This window comes from Cataglyphis hispanica, chromosome 2 (assembly GCF_021464435.1).
Source record: "Cataglyphis hispanica isolate Lineage 1 chromosome 2, ULB_Chis1_1.0, whole genome shotgun sequence".
Lineage (NCBI taxonomy): Eukaryota > Metazoa > Arthropoda > Insecta > Hymenoptera > Formicidae > Cataglyphis > Cataglyphis hispanica.
Genome location: NC_065955.1, coordinates 11,947,038 through 11,964,675, shown reverse-complemented (window position 1 = coordinate 11,964,675; position 17,638 = coordinate 11,947,038). Strand labels below are relative to the sequence as shown.

The 17,638-nt window shown below is 32.4% G+C and overlaps 1 protein-coding gene across 3 annotated transcripts in view; it reads left to right on the top strand.

Moving 5' to 3' along the window:
• The window catches only part of LOC126858918 (uncharacterized), a 43,220-nt gene continuing 25,582 nt past the window's right edge, over positions 1–17,638 (top strand). For 2 of the 3 annotated variants that reach the window (XR_007688732.1, XM_050609655.1), the window contains exon 1: positions 11,206–11,598. Coding sequence is in view for 2 of the 3 variants with exons in the window: in XM_050609655.1 (XP_050465612.1) it covers positions 11,412–11,598 (187 nt within the window). In the remaining variant the exon portion in view is untranslated. Of the gene's footprint in view, positions 190–4,274; positions 5,929–11,205; positions 11,599–17,638 lie in introns of those variants that run through there. The other variant, XM_050609656.1, reaches the window with a different exon arrangement.

Below are 17,638 nucleotides of genomic sequence, written 5' to 3'. Positions count from 1 at the left end.
CTCAGCCGGCCTGACGTTAGTCGATGTCGGAGTCTCGGAAAGGTGGGATCGTTCGCGTGCTCGCGCCCTCTCATACCCCGTCATTGTGTTCACTTGTCGTACGCGTGTGAAAAGGACAATTGTGCAGCTATCACAAATGAGATTATCCGCAAGGGGGAACGACGATAAGCAGCGAACATTTGTCCGCAGGTACGCGAAGTTAATTTAGTTACTTGGAGTAAGAAAATTCGGCGTGGTTGACGACGCGCTAGTATTTCCTCTCTCTCTCTTTTTCTCTCATCTCATCTCTCTCTCTCTCTCTCTCTCTCTCTCTCTCTCTCTCTCTCGTTCTCGAGGGGAACGACATCGCGCGCGCTCGATGATATCGCTATCACGAGCAGAGCCGGTGAACCGCCTGCCTTCCTCTCCCCTGCGGTTGACCGAAATATCCAGGCTCGATAGCGTCTACGGAAACTCGCGACCAAATCTCGCCGAGTGTTCGCCGTTACCTTATTAAGCGGCGTTAGCATGCATGAAAGTCACTCGTTTGTAGTCGAGAGTGACGGAACTGGATATCGAAGTAAAAGGGACAATGACAGATATTACCCGCTTTTGCAGCTGGACATCTCTCTCTTTCTCTCTCTTCTCGTCTACGAGCAACGAGAAATGTGGCGTCGTTTAACTTATTTTCGGCATCGTAATATCGTAACGTTTTTTCTTTCCCCTAACGATCATATAAAGTTTTTTTCTCTTCGGAAGAATTGATCGTGTCGGGTGTCAGTTTACTTTTTGTTGACGTGACGCTGATTTGACTCGATAAAAATCGAAAAGATAATGTCATTATGACAAGTCTTTATATAATAGAAATTTTCTTTTTTCTTTTTTTCTTTTTAGGGAAAAATCGTACGATCAATTCTCAAAGATAATTTGATACAGAGAGGATCGATACATTCCAAAACACGAAGCGGAAATGTTAAAGCGAGTCATATTCTTATCGGAACGATAAGAAAATCTGACTGGAAAGAAAGTTGACTTAATCTCTAAGTTAATTCGATCGTCGGAAAAGTACTTCTTTAGAAAGTGGAATTCGAAGTGCTGACGTTTCATCTATTGTATGAGATAAATCCGATTTTGATTGGATGATTAAAACTTAATGATCGATAGCCTATTTGTAACACTAACTCAATTTCGTGTTAAACGTCAAAAAAATCGATAATTTTTTCATTATATTCGTCAGTTGAGTACTACGCAAAAGTGACAGTCCAGTTTGCGCGATTTAATACTAAAATAAGTATTTTTTATATAGTAGGTTTTATTAAAATTCTTATAGATAATTCTTTGAATCTACATGAAATCGTGCGTAGCAAATAACGGTAATAATTTACAAAATTTATAAAATAATAGCGAAATTCAGAGTTAATTTTAGGTTTAATAAATCTTGCAAAATATATTTAAAATTGTGTTATAATTGAAAAAGAATAAAGGAAAAATCAGAAAATTAGATAGAATTTATATTTATATATAACAAAAAATACAAAATCTTTAATTTATATAATACATTTTCTCGGATACACTGTTTAAATAAATAAAACGGTTACGATGTGACACATTAATAATGTTTAAAAAATATTGCGTATGCTCAAATCATAAATATAACAAAATACACTTTAACAGATTTATGTAAACATATGGATCATGTTTCAAAAACATTATTTACACATAAAAATCATGAGTATAATAAATATAATATTTAAAAAGATAAATGTAAATATATATAAATATTTTAAAAGATTTACAAGTGTAAGCAATAAAGAAAATGAATGCATAAAAAGGCAACGTCGAGTGAAGGGTTGAGCGGCAGAAAAGTTCAACTTTCTATCGCGAACACTTTCGCAGCTTTCAGTATTCGATGTGCGTTGCATTAAATACCGATACGTTCTCGCATAAATAATAGATTCCGTCGTAATCGAAAAATACGACAGCGTGCACTCCATCGTTAGATGAGAAGCGAAGACAAATAACGATGACAATGAAAAACATGAATGCAATTTATACACGTTTTTCATCCGAAATGCTGCGGGCCGTTATCGAGGCGCCCCCGTATTGTCACTATATGTGTATGTTTGTCTGTTTAATTTAAACGCAACGATGAAACAGAGAGAGAGAGAGAGAGAGAGAGAGAGAGAGAGAGAAAGAGATTGAGAAAGGGAAAAGGGCGCTAGGAGAACGGAGGAACATTGTTGTTGATTTGACATTTTGTTTAATTCTTTTTACGGTATTCTGCACACGTTAAGGACACATATATGCTGATATTTTTTGTTATTAAAAAATGTCACTGGCAATAACAAACTGCAAAAGTTCTAATAACACAATGACTCATTTGTATATCTGTATTTTGTTTCAGATCACCTGCGTTAAATTTTTGATTATTCACTATTCATAGATTCTTTGACGAAATTTTTATAAAACGATATTTTAATAAAAAACAATATTTTTTATTAAAAAGTTTTTTTATGAAAAATGTCATATTTTCGAAAATTTTAACTTTAAATTTAACTTTGAATATTAAATATTAAAGAAATATGGAATTACATATAAATTTCTGCGGAATTTTATATATATATATATATATATATATATATATATATTTATTTTTAACTTTTCATTTGAATTTTATTTTGCAAAAGTAAAAAATAAGTTTTCCATCGCTTCTAACTTTATAATTATAAACATTAATTAAAAAAAATCTGAATTGAGTCTATTAATGAAAGAGAGCATATATAGGTTTGAAATTTATATATTTTTTGTAATATATAAATTTCAAATCTATATATGCTTTTTGCAATAATTGAAAAAAAAAACGGAATACAAAAAGTCGCTGATGTTGTACGTTTTATAACAAATGATTTCTTTAGATAATAAAACCGTAAATAAATGTTGCTAAAGACGACGATATAAGATGTTATTATTGATGCTTGTAAATTTTTACGAAACTCTACCAAGATATCGATGTCGATAATGGTGATAATATTTATGAATTATCGATAAAGATGACTCTGCAAGCTCGCGATCTCATTTTTCAATATTTTATCTTACATTCCTATATATTTTTAAGAGAACTCACTTTATGTGCTATTATTAATTCCATGAATTTAAAAAAAAAATCACATTCCGCGAATTGTGACACATTTATGTTTTGTGACATGTTCAATTTTTACAAGACATTAAAGAATTAATGAAATATTAAATAATTAAAGAATGTACTAAAATCCTAAAGATGAATTTTATATGTCTAGGAATTAAATATATATATATAAATGATGAAGGATTCATTAACTATATGTTATTGTTCCTTATTTCAATCTTTATACAGAATATTACTGTTGAATGTAATCAGCGTGTATATATCAAATTATAGCTATTATTCATTTTAATACATAAAACTTTAAAATAAGTTATAATTAAAATATATGAAATATCCCGTTTTTGTAGTATTCCTTAAATATGATTAATTGTTTCTGAATTCGTGCCATTTTATCAAAAGTTTGATAAATATTTCAGTATATAAAAAAATGTTTCAAAAATCCTTGTGTAATTGGACACTTCATAAAAATTTTATCAAGAGATCTATGTGCGCGCACAAAGTAAAGTATAAAAAATCTTTCCTTCTTATTTCTTTATATATATATATAATGTATATTAGAAAAAAATGAAAAAGAAAGATTTTTTATATTTTATATTTTTGCGCGCGCGCATAGTATTCTTGATAAAACTTTTATAAAGTTTTATAGTGTCCGATACAAGATTATTTGAAATATTTTCTACTTATATATATATATATAATAAAATCGAGTGTTCAGTCATCTTTTATTTATTACTATCCATTGTGCATGTAAGCATATAATAATAATACGTAATATTTTAAAAATATTACGAAGATGATAAAAAGATGACTGTCATCTGATTGTGAGTAATAAAACTGAAAACTCGAGGATGTAACTTATTTTGAATGCATAGCAAGGATTACACAAATGGAGTTTTCCGCCTTCTTTTACTTTCTCTTGTCTTTCTCTTAATTAAATGTTGATCCTCGCACCTTCTCCCATAAAGAAAAGCATTTTCTTTTCTCTTTTCCATTTCGCAAATAGTAGAGCTCGCTTTTCAATTTCCCTTGCAGCTGTCCACTGTAACTGTGACAGTATGTGTACATGTGCGCACACTTATTACTATCTGCTATGTATTTGTGGCTTGGCTCAGATCGATGAGATAACAAGATTATCTATTTTTCTTTGCAGCATCGAATACGATAGTCGGGCCTGACTATTGTCGGATCGGAGAACGTTCGTCCAGATAATCAAGCCGGTACGATTTGGTCTACCTGGATCATCGTGTCTAAAGTTGCTTTTCACTCCTTGTTGCCACCTACGTCGCGATCTCGCCGTCGACGATTTATCTTCCACGACTTCCGACAGGATCGTAAACACACCCGGAAGGGAAACATTTGTCGGGAAATCCGGCGAGCCTTAATGATAATAGCGACCGTTATATCCGCCTGAGGGTTTTATCAACGAAGAATCTAGACGCGCGTTGGTACTGTCGTTTCTGTGCGAACTCTCTTCGAGAGTCTCTTAAATTGCGAAAAATGGAAGAATTCTCTCGAATCAATTTCAAGCTCGACTTTCCGTAAATACTAATTTAGCGCGTATTTTTGGAAGTAGCTGAAGATTTATCCTCGATAGCGCTGTCACTAGCCGTGCGACCGGACGAATGCGCAGGAAGAACAGAGAGAGAAAATGCTCGGTTGGTCGCCCTGGATATGGGATAGATGATGATATCTCCGGTAATGATGGGGCGGTAGATCGAGATCGATAAATACAAAATGGATTGGGCATCTCGAATCAGGTAGTCAAGAAACGATAAAGACAGTCATGCGGCCAGCAATCAATCGTCAAGGAAAATCATCTTAATAAGACTTCGTTCTCGTTACACTCTATTCCGTGAACAGCATATCTGCGCTCTTCGATTGGATCTTCGCGTTTCCGTAAGACTGTCTCATATTTTCGGAATAAATCATTTTTTTTAGTCCTTTCTTTTTCCTTCATAGGAAAAGATTGACTCGATTTTCTCTTGTGATCTTTAAGACTGTCCTATATTATTTACTTTCTGTCGTGCCACCTGTCGCCCTTTATCACAATAAAGACTGAAGTTTAAGTTAATCGGTTCATCGGGAAATTCGCGTGGCCGACCTTTGATCTCTCTATCTATTCTTCTCTTCTGAGAAACGAGAAATAGTTCGAGGAATTATATTATCAAAGTTCAAAAGATCACGCGTTGCAGAGCTTTTTCACATCTCACACGCGCATTCGATCAATCTCGTTTTGAAAGACTGATCAAAATACAAAGACTGATTTGCTATTGTCCCGTTAATTTTGATCCAGACCATTGAAAAAGAAAAATCGATCACATATCTTTACGCATGCATATCCTACGTGATCTTAATCCGATAGTCGTTCACGGGAAATTGTCGGCGACTAAATATCGTACGTGCTTCGCGAAACGGATTTACGGTATGTATATATAGATACAAAAAGGATATGTACTTGTATGTATATAAATGAAGAAGATACCGGATATTGTCTAATGTACATGAAGGAAGTGGCGTATAGCGGAAGTCACTCGGTGAACGGACATATAAATTGGAACACATCGATTTTCGCTCAAGATCGACGATGATGACGCGAATACTGGACGAGCCGTCGCGATAAAGTGATCGATCCATGATATATTACGGACGCGTGATATTTAGTGACGCAAAGTGAGACTAGTGTTACTGCTGCATGAGGACGTAAGGTTACAGGATGGGTTGTGGACAGAGCAAAATCGGCAACATCTATCCGAAGAATAAGAAGAATAAAAACAACAGCGCGAAGAAGAACGGCGACTCCATTCGTGAGTAGAGAAATTTTTTTAAGTTTAAGAATATTTTTAAGTTTAAAATTTACTGAAAATTTAAAAAGAAGAAATTTTTTTATTTCAAGAGTTGAAATTTTATATAACAATTTATACTTCAAATTTTTTCTTTTTTATGGATAGAGTTATATCGCGTTCCTGCTATTGACATTTCGTGAAATTAGAATAACGCAAAATAAAACAGAATTTCCTTTTAATCATCACGATCTTAATATCTGACAACAAAAAAGTAATTTCAAAATCTTCATTAATAAAATTTGATAAATATATTTTTTATGACCTATTTTAATTCAACACACACACACACACACACACACATTATACTTTCACAATTTAATTAGTAAGACGAAGATATATTACAAATTACATATGTAACCATACAAGTTCTCTCGGTAAAATCATATTCGATAATTCGAATACTTCATTATCGTATAGTATTTATTCAATAGGGAAAAATTTTAGTCGGAAAATAGAACGCCATTATAATTGAGAAGTTCATTAAAATTTCAACTCTTTGGAGTGCAAAGCTCCTATATAATTCCGTTCATCGTGGAATATCTATCTAACGGAATCCTTTGAAGCGCTTTGTACTCCCACATTCGCTTTGCGTATCTATACGGTACCATGTAACAAAAGACCATCGGTATTCCCTTTTGCTCGCTGATGCAAAATTTCGCAAATATAATTTCACAAATATAAAAAATTGCACGATGCAAAAAATTAATTATTAATATCTATAGTAAATATTTATTTATTTTTTTTTTAATAATTCTATATATTTAGTATTTAAATTAATTTCTATTAAGTTGTACGCGAAATATGTAAATTGAAAAGGGACTCGGATTTTATTTTACTCATCAACATATTTGAGTTTTTAGTTTCCAGCTTTTTAAGACGCTGAAAACGATATATTTTTTATGGAGAAATAAATTACATTAATATTAAGTAATTTGTATGGAATGTTAAAAATTAGAGATGACAAATAATACACACGTTATGACATATGTTTTCAACACATGTTTTACTCAAGCAGGCAATCAATAAATTAAAAATGCCTGTCATAAAAGTCATTATGTGATCGCATATTGGTTTACGCTTATCAATTCATCAATTATCATAACATTATTATCTCGAATATGTACTGCAAAATCTTCAAAAAGAAATTCAACTTGGACAGCATAAGTTAAATATGATAGTTTGATTATAAAGGAAGCGGCTCTGATAAGCCTGTCATGCTATCAGGTTAGATTCATTCCGCGAGATCTAGATATAGGTCGGCATGCGTTTTATTAATATGCTTTTGTCGCGAACGTGTCAACGTACACGTACGCACGCGTGTCCTCGATCGATTCGTAACGCGTTGACGTACTTGAGGTAGATTAGGGCTGGGTTAGGTTGCTTTAGGTCAAGCCGAGGGGCGTGTTGCCTTTTGACATCAGATTGACATTTGGGGTAGGTGCAGCAGTGATTAATTGTCTAACAATGAATGTTCTCTTTCTCTTTTTCTTTATTGATATATTTTCTCGATGTGATTGTACATAAAAATGATATAAATATGATATAAAATAATATATATGTATTTTTTTTTCAAAAATAAAAAAAATGCATATGATAATTTATTAGAAAAAAATCTTCAGTCTTATAGTTATAAGTTTTATAAGTTTTACTATAATAATCACCTACAAATTTTTTGCACTATTAATTTTATTTTAATTTATTTTACATAGAATTTTTTAAAAACATTTAGATTTTTATTTGTGATGTAAAATAATGTCTTATCTTTTATTTAAGTCGAAAGTCGAATCGTTTAACAATTCCTTAAGTAATAATACATATACATATATGTGTGCTTGTGATTCCGTTTTCATTTTACAGCACATTTCTCCGTTTAATTCGTATGCAACTTAAAATAATATCATTCTTTAGGAAATCATAATCGACTTTCACAGACTTTCTCATATACGTTTCTCGAAAGTCAATGATTACCTCTCTATTAATGATCAATCTTGTTCTAATTTCTATTTTTCGATATTATTCGAATAATCCTGAGATATCTAAAAGAAGTTTGTGGAAAAAAAAAATTATACAATATACGATAACGTTTGTGATAAATTTTTGATTGTGGGAATACACGATTGCTACTTCCGTTCGAAAAAAAGTTTTATTGTATCCGGAGTTTAATATTTACGAGAGACACAAATGATAATCCATTATAAAAATATTGATTCGATTTTTTTTCGCGTCAAAAGATGAATATAATTCAACCGAGCAGAAAAAGCATATTCATATAAATCGTCTAATTCTATGCGTTCTTTATATCTCTGCTCTTTCGCGATCTCTAGCAATCGCGTGTAGATTTCAAGGAATTTCTTTATTCCTTACATTTGAAGAGCGATGGATAACATTGGTATACATTGTCCGCATATTATCGAAGTAGGCGGATTACAAACAGATAAGATCTGCGTACAAGATCTCGTTCGTCGTAGTATCGTTGCGTTGATATCAGTTGGGATATGACTTGTCGAGCATCGTCAGCATATCTCGAGTCATGAAATAATCCGATGCCGTTTCGCGGTAACTCGAGATAGTGACAACCGCAGTGGCGGATTTAGGTACAGAGGTATAATACTTGATATAATCTCTTCCTCTTTAAAAACTTGCAAGTCAAAAGGAGATATTTTATATATATTTATGTATGTTTACGTACATAAGTAATAATTTTTTGGTATTCACTTATTTTATTTAATATAATATCATTTAATTATTATTTAATTATTTAATACGTAATAAAAGCTTACGTATATATAATTATATATGATTAAATAATACTTATTATATTAATTGACTAAATGAATATATAATCCAAAAGGATATTCTTAAAAGACTTTATATATTTATGTGAAAGAATATTATAATAATATAAATAGCATATATTACTGATAAGTTTACACTGATTGCTTTATTTTTGCTTATTGTTGAAGCGTGTCAAAAGAAAAATATTACTTTTTCAACGGACAAATACAATTGCAATTTGAATCATAAAACGAGAAATATGTAATTTTCCATCTTTTTTTGGGGGATAAATAACGCGTGTAAAATAGTTGCATCTTTTATTATTTAACTATATGCAATGTACATACATAGATGTAATAGATGAGACATTGAAAAAACCGCAATGTTTAGTCTTGAATAGATACATCACTGACGATAACGCGCGACGCGTGCACTTATCTCATGATGCGTAGAAATCTTTATTGCAGCGTTCTGCGTTTCTTTTGAAGCTCGATAAATTTGTTTGCGTAATTATTCGTTCGTGTTTATCAAATAACATAAGAATGATCGGTGCTGAAGAACTTGCGACGAGGAATACAACATCGTATCATTATTCGGAAGCACGTCTTCTCGATGCAACCAGTTGCAGTCTCGAACACTTGTAGCGATACGACTAAGATTTCTCGAGATGAGAAATGTGTCAAACAGTGGAAAGACAGTCAAACGACATCGCATTCGTAAAAATAATTAAAAAAGAAAATATAATAATGGGTCAACAGAATCAAAAAAATTAATCGGATATTCGATATTAATCGGATACACATTATACAGCAATGAATATAATGTGTATCAAAAAATTTTTGATAATGACATATGATTTAAGTTATTATTTAATTTTTGATAATTACATATGATTTAAGAGCTGTTTACTGTAATTTATGTCATCTTGTTACGTCATCGTGTTATATTATCTTGTTATATTATTTATGCAAAAAGAAATATTTTTTAATTATCAGATAGAATATATACATACTTGCAACAGGTAATAACATTCTTTTTTTTATGTATTTTATGTTCCTTTCTCAAAAATCTTCATATATACATCATACACGCATGTACACATTCGAGATTTATCTAACGTGAGCAAATGAGGACTAAACAGACATATGTCCTTTAATCGCATACCGGAACGTGACTGGTTGTTTACCGGCTATGAGCTAAATATATATCACGATAATATACTATATTCATATATGTATCCCTCTGAAATGTTTTTGCTTGCATATATTCTGCGAGAATCTTTCTTTGACCCATATTCCATGCTCGTTAGCGTTTTCTTATCTCTCGTATTTTTTAGGAAAGAAACAGTTTTTTCTGAAAGAAAAAAATGAAAATTAATAAACTCGTCGATTTATTTCTTACTTATTTCGAATCTCAATAAATATTTGTTCATGAGAATTTTATTAAAATCTTTAGAAATAGATAGCGCACAACCACTTATATGACTGTCTTTAACCATATCAGAAACGTTTACGATAAGCGTTGTTTTCATTTAAAACGCTGTGTCCGCTATGCGTAGCAACGAAATTTATTACGTAATGTTTATAAATTTTAAAGACGAGGCAGCATATATATTTAGCAGAAGTTATATAATATTAATTTGTTTCTGTCACGATGTAATATACTTATTTATTTTCACAAATTTTTAATATGTTTAAATAGATTAAATTTAAACTAATATTTATCACATATTAAATAAGAAAATAAATAGAGGAATAGACATTGTTTACAGAGAATATTATTTATATTGTATTTATATTTATATGGTTACATGAATTTCATGTTAATATAATTAATGATAAAATATTTCTTTTTCATAAATATTTTTCATAAATATTTTTGCATAAGTATAACAAGATATGTAAATCATCGTTGCAAACAGCTCTTAAATTATATCTGTAATTATTAAACATTTTGTCGTTGATACGAGAATTATTGGATTTATTGCTCGGTGTATAATATGAAATTAACGCATATCACGTTCGATTAATTTTCCCGATTCCATCGGTCCATTATTATCATATTTCTTTTCTTTTTTTATAATCTGTTTAAATTATTTTGATTTTTCTTCTTTCTAATAATTAATTTGATTGTTCCGTTATCTCTTTTGGACATGTTTCGCAAAATCTGTCGCCGTTTATCGTTAGAAGAGAGATCCACAAGATCCTTCAACCTTCAGAAGGGAATACAGGGGGCATTTCCCTTTCCCCGCCGTCTTTTGTCCTTCTCACACCGCAGCCACACAATGGATGACGCATCCCCTTGCTTTCTGACGCGCGCGCGAGAGATCACCAATATACGCCGTTCATGAATAAGCGTGCCCTCTCCGGTACCCTACGTGCGCGCGATCCCGAATGGGTAAACAAGACGAGCCTCTCAAGGACCCGGGGCCGATATTATCGTGCTCGGTAGTAGAGCTCGCAGGCTGCGTGTAACGCGCTCGTGGGCGCCGGTATATAAAAGCGGCGCTACGCCCCGCCATCGATGCCTGTCTCGCGTGGCGATTTCAAGAGCGAGCATCTCGCGCGAAGCATCATCGAAGCAGCGTCTCCGAAATCGTGTGATCGAGAAAAATTCATCGCGGTGACAGCGGCGATATCGTTGCACGTGTATACGCGCGCGAGGTATCTATGATCGGGTGGAACAGTGAGAGGAGCGTGTTGCGGAAACGTAGCCACGGTCCGAGAACGGTACTCCCCCGGAGCGCGAGTTTCCCCGCCGGCGGTACGTCGGATTTCCAAAACAAGCAGAGAGGTGCGAGGATGTGGCTGAAGGTGCTCAGGCAGAACATAACGCATCTGGCCCGTAGGGCGAAAGGTGAGTTCGCGCGCGTTTATCGTGTTTTTGTTATTTGTTTACGCAGAAACGCGGTCGAAATAGCGTTAACGATCGTGCGAATCGAGCTAGTCTCCTCTCGAATTCAAATAATTGAGCGCGGAAAAATAAATACGCATCTGCCATTTTTGTCGAAAACGGCAAGTATGCAAACACTGAGATGAAAATATGCGCGGAGAAAAAAAGAAAGGAGAAAAGTATGATTTAATCTGAGAATTTTTAAAAGAGAAACAAACTTGAATTATGCGCGTTCTGTCATTGAAATAGTGATAAGTCTCTCTCTCTCTCTCTCTCTCTCTCTGCGTCACTTTTGCGTTCGATCTTTTAGAACCTAATATAGTGCGTATGTATTTTTTAAAACATATATATACATAATATTTTGAAGACCTTTTTGTATCTTCTACTTTTTCTCAAATTTTTATTTTCGAAATTTACCCTTTAAGTACATTTATTTATTTATTTTTTCAAAATTTGGTCCATGCATTTCTAAGCCTACATCGTGGACATACATTTATTACATAAAAGTAGACAACTTTATCTTGAAAAAAATAGCCATGATTAAAGGTTAAGGTTGTGCACGCGGCTGGGGAGAGGGATGCTTCATCGAGAGTGTGAGAGAGAGAGAGAGAGGACGCGCGTGAAATAAAGGCTGTTTTTTTTATCACGCTCGCCTTTGGTCGATAATCGAACGAGCTATTTATCCGCCTCTTCGCTTTTGCTTCGAGCTAACACGGAGTTATTACTCTCTTTTAGAGAGGAGAGCAATTTGTCGCCTTCCTTGCGAATAATCCGAGCATGCAGTTTCGTATACAGAGCTTTTTAATTCCATTAAAATATCTCTTTTTTTCGCACATACGTTTCAACGAGCATTTAAATAAGCAATTATATGCTTTTCTATAAAAGCTCTTAGATTTGTTTAGATTGTTACGTTGATCATATTTTTTTTTATCGTTTATATCGTCACGTTACTATCGGAAAAATACGTTCCATTATAAGTTGTTACAACAATTTGTTTCACACGTCAAAATCGCACAAATCGAAGTATACATAATGACGTTCTCTTTTTAAAATCAAAATAAGCTGCTTTATTTCTTCCTCCACTTAACATTTATCCTCTAACATGAATTGCATTATATACGCTTAATCTAAGGAAAATGTGCGCGAATGACGTCCATATGGATTTGTCCATATATGACGCATCTATATTTCGTTCAGTTCTGTCAGTGAAAAAAGAAAAATATCATTTTGACGAACACTACTTTGCAAGAAACAATACTATTGGTTTATTTTACATATTACGTTGCAAACAATCAATCTTGTTCTCTGCCAAATGTAATAATGCTTAAGAAAACTATCGCATTGTTTAAACTTTAATATACAAAAATAAAATATGAATTAAAAATTTTAGAAAATGCAAGGAAATATTTACTGCTATTCTATAACCACAATATACTCGTGAGGAATTACATCGATGAATTTAACCGTATGACCTATACTCATACTTACGTTATTCGTACAAAGATACCTAGATACTTATTGCCAGAAGTGGATCGAAGAAGGTGCTCGACCTCAGTCCAGGGACGGCTTAAGATATTTAAGTGCTTGTGGGTAATACAATGCCTATTCTATGTAATATACGAATGAAAGAATTGCTCTAACGTTTGAAAAAATAATCTGTAAATAGACTAGTAAATAATGACTCTCTCGAATAATCATATATTCTGAAGATTGTTTTCGGGCATTAAATGAAAACATACATATTACAATTTTTATTCACTCTAGAAAAGAGAATATTTTTTGTCCGTAAAAATTGGACTTTATGCCAAATAAGCTATTATAATTTTTAGCAAAATTATTAACGTTGTTCTATTATATAGCTAGAGCTAATTGGGCGCAATAATTTAAGATGTTTAATACAGTAGAAATAAGAGAAATTTTTTCTACTAATTTAGCGAAATGTCAACAGTCTTACAATTCGCGCGAGTGATAAAAAATCGAAAGAGAGTCTTGAATTAAAAAAAAAAGGTATATATATATATATATATATATATATATATATATATATCGTTGAATTTATCTATGATTATATACGCTTAAGAAATAATAACGCGAATCCGAAATTAGGCTGGCGCCTAATTCGAGAGCGCGTTTCTTGCAAATTTACTATCCCGGGGAAAGGAATCGCACGTGGAAGAATGTCGTGTGCGTCTGTCGTCATCACGTCGATCGACGATGAGTCATACACCCGCGCGTAACCCGATGCTTTTGCATCGTCGACGGTTTGTTAACCCCGTTATATGTGGAAGCCGCACACAATCGGATATTACACGCGATTATACGCACGTGCGAACTAAATTCGCCGATCGTGATCGACGAGCCGCTCGGACATTTCGCGAATTTGAGATTGCGACAAAAATCGCGAAATATCTCCGCATTCTGTCATGCAAGTCGATAATATCTAAGAATCTTTTGCAAATTTTCTCAATTGATGAATAAATCGATACAGAAGGGTTTTCTATTTATTTTAATATTTTTAATAGAAAAGATTAGTTTTCGATTAGTTTTACCAGTTTTGTTTCCGATTTATATCACTGGATTTTATCTAAAAATGTAGAATTTTGCCAATCCTCATCTTTTTTAAAAACGATCTTTTTTTAACATCCTAAATAAAAATTAATACATTGAGTTACTCTGTATTTACATATTTTTTTATTTATTTGAGAAAAAAATGATATAATATGATCGGATGTGAATATAATAATTAGCTATAAAACGATCTGATAACATTATATAAGATCTCATAAAATTACATGTTATCAGATAATTATGCATATTTACATCTGATCATATTATACCATGTTTTCTCGAGTACTTATAATTTATTCATTCATTAATTCATTTAATTAATAAACGAGAAAATACACTCCTTTTAATGTACAAAAAGAAACAAAAAAAATTATAATAGAGTACACAGTATAGCGTCATCAAAGACAGAACATAATAAATTTATAGAAAAGGTTGGCTTATTGTTAGACAATTAGTTAGTGTTTGTTTAATTGTGGTGAGGGACATATGAAAAAAAAAATCTGTTTTATCAGAAAACTCATTCGCCAACAAGCAGATTCGATGTAGCAGTTTAATTTAATAAACGTACAACGTAATATACAAACTTATATGCTTATCGATGCAAGAAATTAATATGTTATTTGCATTTTATGCATCTTTTTTGGAACAAATGTATACGCGAGCGATTTTTGCACGAGGAGGACGCACTTGTGCGTCTTTCTAGGTCGTTTCTCCTCTTGCCCTAATAACGAAAATCCTTGTGTGTATCGGTCATGTCGAGCGCGCTTGCGCAGCGTTTGGCTTTTTCGTCGCTCGGGTGCATTTACCCGAGTAAAACTCGATCTACTGCACCGGTGGGGCAGGTGGGACAGGTGGATAATTTGTTGTTCGACTTTGTTATGTAATTCCATGATGAATATGTGCATGACGAGGCGCGCACGGTCACGCGATGGGTATTATTTTAAGAATCGACCCGCGTAACATTTTAAGTTTGTCAACCTTTTTCCTAACGAATACGTATTTCTATTTCTCTCTCTCTCTCTCTCTCTCTCTCTCTCTTTAATTCGATTCGCTATAGAATATATATACGTGCGTCTCTAACTCGCGAGACATTCGATGGGACGTGACGATAGTCACGAAGGCAAGTTTTCGGGGTCGACCTTGATACGGCGAGATACAAAAGTACGACGTAGTTATTTGGGCGTACTGATGTATAGCAGGAAATGCTATGTCAAAATATGGCACGTGGATCAGATATTTTCAGCTTTAAAGTAAGATTAAAAGATTAGGAAAAAGAGGGATTATCGACATTTCAACATTATTTGGGACATAAACATATTTTTATATTGAGTATTATTAAAAGGAAATTCATAGCGGATATTATTAGAAGAAACGAGCTGGCGCGTAAAAAAACTGACGATGAAAAATGTAAGATGACACATCATCTGCGTCGTAAAAAAATTGCAAGCTTTTCCCTAGCTGCTGGTAATAGCAGCCGAGTTTAATGCATCTAAACTTGTCATTAGTTCAACGCGATAATTAACTAACTATGCCTATCGCATTGCAGGCTATTCGATGAGACATGCGATTATTCTTCGATATATATGACTTTGACATAATATGATATAGTAATTAAATAATAATTAAATAATAATTTAGAGTTTATTAATAAAATTGATATGTATTTTATGTGTATGTGTGTAAGTGTAATTTCACGAGGGATGGGATAAAAAGGTTTACAATTTTGTTTTAGTGAAATATTATATTATATATGTATATCATATGTTCGTGTCGGATTTTTATAGACTGATATATTACCTATAGTTAGTTGCTGTATTAAATGATAAATTAACGCTGTGCACGATTCCCGATAAAAGTATTAATATCGTTACTTTTGCTTATCTGATTTTAGAATTGTAAAGTTTAATGACGAATGATAGATTCATACATTTCCACATGGTTTTAACGCACACACAGTTCATATATTAACGATGTAACAAATATATATATATATATATATATATATATATATATATATATATTTGAATATATTAATATACATATTTGAATACATTAATGATAAAAAACATTTTTTGATATATTAATTATAACAGATATTTATATTTAAAAATTTTTTTTATTTTGTTATTGAATTTATGTTAAAGTTTTATGATGAATATATCAATGTTGAATTTTCTCCTATCTCTTATACATTAATATACTACTATTACAGAATCCGACTACGAGTTAATCAAAGAATGTCAATATAATTTTGTAACCACACACACATACATATATACAGATTATTCATTTAAATAGCTATTATTGAGCCATTTACTCGCATGATTTAACGATTGCAAATACTCAATGCAATGATCTCTCTCTATTTGTAGTCAAATCGAATACATATTAATCATACAGATCGTTAAAAGTTCTCTTTCCGCCGAGAACTGGGTCATTTGGGCCGCGAACGATCAAATTTTCATGTTCGCTTTGACATTGCCGGATATATAAATATTTTTAAATACTTCCTCACGCGAGAGCGGCCACATTATTCGTACATTATTTGTCGAATGGAATGCAGCCTCGACAATCCTAATGTTTGTCGCTACGTGACGACTGTCACGGACAGCCATGACTTCTGGATGACTAAACCATGTGGGGAAAGTTGGAGCGGTCTAAAGGGGGATAGCTAACGTGCGTTTCTTATGACTTTAACCTTTTCACTGCCGATGACGAATATATCCGCTCAAAGCATCGCGTTCACAAAAATGAGAATGCTTCCGCTCACGATTAAGGAGGAACTGCATGTATCAGCTGAAAAGTATGTTAATAAATTTAATACATCTTTTGTATTTTTTTTTTTTTATGAATTTGACATAATATAAAATTAATAATTTATTTGAGTTAAAGTTTTGTTCTGTAGAATTAACATTTTTATGAATTTTTGTATGTAATCACTATAAAGTTTTTGTGACATAATCACTATAAAAAAGTTAATTTGATATTTTGAGATTAAATTCTATTTTACAGAGAAAATATTTCCTTCAATTCATAAATTAATTATTAATTTTATAGCTTAAAAGATAAAAAGTGTTTTCACAATCAGATTTATGAATCTCGAAATGTATTAGATTTATTAACTTTTAACGTAACTGATCCGTCTTTCTCCTTAAGATAACATCTTCGCAATCTGACACAATCCAATTCTCAAACATTGTTCTTGATAATATCCTGTTGCGATAACAAATTGCGAAATTATTAGATGAGTCTTTATACTTTCTTTTTATCCAATCCTGCAAAAATAATTTTCAGATAAAGAGAATGATGGAATTGAAAAATATTTATTATTTAAGAGACGGTATTAATAGTCATAGAAATTTTATCTTTTAGTTTTTTGAAACAATTAAAATTACTCGGTGAGAAATTTACAACGAACATGATATTTGTTCGACAA